General features: G+C 40.9%; 1 protein-coding gene across 1 annotated transcript in view; it reads right to left on the reverse strand.

The window, feature by feature from the left end:
• The window catches only part of CUEDC1 (CUE domain containing 1), a 108907-nt gene that overhangs the window by 5917 nt on the left and 99059 nt on the right, over positions 1-3931 (reverse strand). The window contains exons 9-10 of the mRNA XM_015826584.1: positions 1629-1722; positions 474-532 (exon numbers count right to left, since the gene is read on the reverse strand). Of these exons, the coding sequence (XP_015682070.1) occupies positions 474-532; positions 1629-1722 (153 nt within the window). The remainder of the gene's footprint in view (positions 1-473; positions 533-1628; positions 1723-3931) is intronic.

Genomic DNA, 3931 nt, shown 5'->3' on the forward strand with positions numbered 1-3931 from the left:
GGCCTAGGATAATTTTTAAGAGGGGTTTTTTAGAGGGTTTTTAATTACTTTTTAATTAGACAATTTAAATATTTCATTTTAATTAATTTTAACTTGTGATTGTTAGTGGTGTTTTTAATTGATTGTCAGCCGCCCTGAGTCCGCAAGGAGAAGGGCGGGATATAAATTCAAATAATAAATAAATAAATAAATAAATAACAATTGTGGCAAGAAAGGTCATAAAACGGCCAAAACTCACTTAACAGTTGAGACATAACAACTGTCTCAGTTGTTATGTGGAAATGGAAATTTTGGGCTCAACTGTAGTCGTAAGTCAAGGACTATCTATACATATTCCTCCTGGAGCAGGAAGTTATATTTTGTAGGGCCACAGCAAGTGGAAGATATAATTTCAGGGTCCCAAAACTCAGGGTGCAATTAGGGAGCTGGGCCAACTGAACTCCCTAATGTGCGTATTAAGGTCCTGATCTTACCACATGAATGTCCTTCAACATCGTCAAGAAGGTTTGCTGTTGAGGCCGCAGTCCCCATCCTGGATTGGAGTTAAGGAGAACATAATCCAAACCATATATCAGATGGAAATCCTAAACCTTCTAACTAATGAGAGCAACGCCGCTTAAAAACAGTCTGCAAGGTCCTGCCTCAGCTAGTACTCCCAAGAAAGCAGAACTCTTGAAACAGGCATTGTTTCAAACAGGAACTTTTATTGAGAGTCGGTGGAAGCAGAAAAGCTAAGCAAGATCCTGACACAGTCCTAATTTGGAAAAAGATCATCTGAACCTGCCTGGGGTTTGAGACTGGACTCCACACCACTTCTTGGAGGTCCACAGTCAAGGTGTATGGTAGGGTAGGGTTAGGATAGGATAGGATAGGATAGGATAGGATAGGTCGTAGGGATAATCTTTATTGTCATTTACTTGCATGTACAACAATACACATTAAAATGAAATTCTGATGCCCGGTTCTCAAAAGAAGGAATACCACCCACCAAACAATGTCACCATCCCAACGATAACAATAATAATATAACAACAGCAACATCAAAAATACCAAGTTGTACAAATATGACACCAAAAACCTATATTAATCACAGTCCATTTTGAATACATAGTGTGGGGGGGGGGAAGAGTATTGAGAGTTAACCAAGTTGATGTTGTATATAGGACAAAGCTGTTATCGAATCTGGTTGTTCTGCTTCTGAGATTACTAGGCGAGAAAGAGAGGTCCTATTTTTAATCTCTGCTCCCATTTGGAGCAGGAGGAGAGCCAAGAAGGAACTTTGCAAACTTTGCAAATCAGCCAACCTGTTGAAGGTCACCAGAACACTATAGGTAGTCAGCTGATTGGGGAAAGGCAAAGAATCCTGCATTCAAACTCCTGTTCATACTGTAAATTTGTGGACTTCATTTCCCAGAATTCTCAGCAATGGCCACGAGGACAAGGGAATATGTGAGCAAGTCCACACTAGAGTAAACCTCTCTTTACACTTGGATTACAGTCTCTTTAACACTCCACCAAGGCCTGGAGTGATGTTCTCATTCATGAAGAAAGAACAGCAGGGGGAGCCCTCAAGACCACCAGGTTGGGAGACCAACAGGAGATCACTTCATACAACCAGGAAAGGATACACTTGGTGCTTCAAAAGCTGTTTTCTTTTTGACTTCCTCATTTTGGTCTTTTCTGAGAAAGCTCTGGCAAGTTCAAACAACTTCTTGCGTGTAGCTGAAAAGAAGAATTGGGGCACTTTTATGGAAAAAGAATGTGGTATCTCCAAGCTTATACTCAGGTATGGGCTTCATGCTGCCAAAGTGAGAGGCTTAAGGACTAGTAACTTGATAAAGAGAAAAGCTACAGCTCCTTCAAGATCCTGAATTTTGCAGCTATAGTACATTTAGTCTTAACTGAAGAAAAAATAGAGGGGAGTCTCTGAAAAAGGCAAAGGTCAACCTACCCAGGTATCTGCTTGTCTTTCCAAAGCATCCTTCTGCAGGGTTGAGATTAAACTACAAGGTTGTTTTCTCTTTTCCTAAAGGAGGCAGTTCATTCTTACTCCAACATTTACTTGGGATAAGACCAGGGGTCTTCAAACTTGGCCCTTTTATGACTTATGAGGCTGGCTGAGGAATTCTGGGAGTTGAAGTCCACAAGTCATAAAAGGGCCAAGCTTGGAGACCCCTAGATAAGACTGATGCAGCTACATCCACCTGTGTGTCAAAATCAGGGAGGCAGCAGATGTAATGTAAACCTTGACCCATTCTGAATGAGTGTGTGACATTCCATCCCTTTTCTTCCCAATTTTGACACTCATGCACACAAACCCACCCATGGATGCCCTAAAGAGATGATAACTGGGGAATGCAAGGAAGATTGTTGTATCTTCTAATATCTTATTGCTGCTTCCTGCTTTGGCGCATCTGATCCCTGAGACAAGTTGCATATATATTGCTAGTGCATGTATAATATAACATATTCTATATAAATAAAAATGTAAATGTTCGTTTGTTCAAAATCTTAAATCTCCGAAAGTTCTTCATCGATTGCTTTGAAATTTTGACACAACGTTGCATTCGAATACGCGCGTGTTTTTATATACCTATATTATATAGATGTCACACCTGTGACAGGTTAAAACATGTTTTTTTTGAAAAACAGCGCCATCTGTTGGACGTAAAAGCAACACACGCCATCTGTTGGACATAAAAGCAACACACGACTGAGCCACAGCAACGCGTGGCCGGGTACAGCTGGTGCTAAATAAATAACTTGGTCTAGAGCCAGATTGGTCTAGTTAAGGCATTAGGTTAGAAAGCAGAAGACCCTGAGTTCTAGTCCCGCCTTAGCTATGAAAGCCAACTGGGTGACCTTGGGCCAGTCCCTCTCCCTCAGCCCAACCCACTCACAGGGTTGTTGTGGTGGGGAAAATAGGAGGCGGACGATGTGGGTATATGTGCCACCTTGAGTTTTTTGTAAAAAAATAATGAAGGTGGGGTATAAATAAAAACAAATAAATAAAATAGGCAAATAAACGGTATAAATCCATTGCACTGAATTCTGAAAGCATGCAGTGATGTGAGGTACTCCATCTGTAATGGCACCTAAACTTCAGCCTTTCTCAACTCCAGACACTGGAGGTTTTTAAGAAGAGACTAGACAACCATCTCTCTGAAATAATATAGGGTTTCTTGCTTGAGCAGGGGGTTGGACTAGAAGACCTCCAAAGTCCCTTCCAACTGTTATTCTATTATTTTCACTGCCTCGTTCACTGACCATCCAAAGCTACGATGACGTAAAAAAAAAAAAAGCTTTGCAATCAGTCCTCACATTTACGACCATCACAGTCACATGATCACTGCATGCTTCACAACTGTTTTGCAATAAGCAAAGTTAATAGAGGAGGCAGAAGCAAAATCTTAAGTGGCAGTCACGTGATGTCTTAACACAGTGGCCAATCCCAATTGTGGTCACTAAGTGAGGACTACCTGTCGTGTGTTGTACTAGTGAGAGAAAATGACTGACCAAAAGTCTTGCAGGGATAATAATAATAATAATAATAATAATAATAATAATAATAATAATAATAATAATAATAATAATAATAATAATAATAAAGTTGGAAGGAACCTTGGAGGTCATCTAATCCAACCCCCTGCTCAGGCAGGAAACCCTATACCATTTCAGACAAATGGCTGTCCAGTCTCTTCTTAAAAACGTCCAATGGTGAAGCATTCACCACTTCTGGAGGCAGGTTGTTCCACTGGTTAATTGTTCTAACTGTCAGGAAGTTTCTCCTTAGTTCTAGGTTGCTTCTCTCCTTGGTTAGTTTCCACCCGTTGCTTCTTGTCCTGCCTTCAGGCGCTTTGGAGAATAGCTTGACTCCCTCTTCTTTGGGGCAGCCCCTGAGATATTGGAACACTGCTATCATGTCCCCCCT

This window comes from Protobothrops mucrosquamatus, unplaced genomic scaffold (genome assembly GCF_001527695.2).
Source record: "Protobothrops mucrosquamatus isolate PMUCROS unplaced genomic scaffold, P.Mucros_1.0 scaffold3195, whole genome shotgun sequence".
Classification (NCBI taxonomy): Eukaryota; Metazoa; Chordata; class Lepidosauria; order Squamata; family Viperidae; genus Protobothrops; species Protobothrops mucrosquamatus.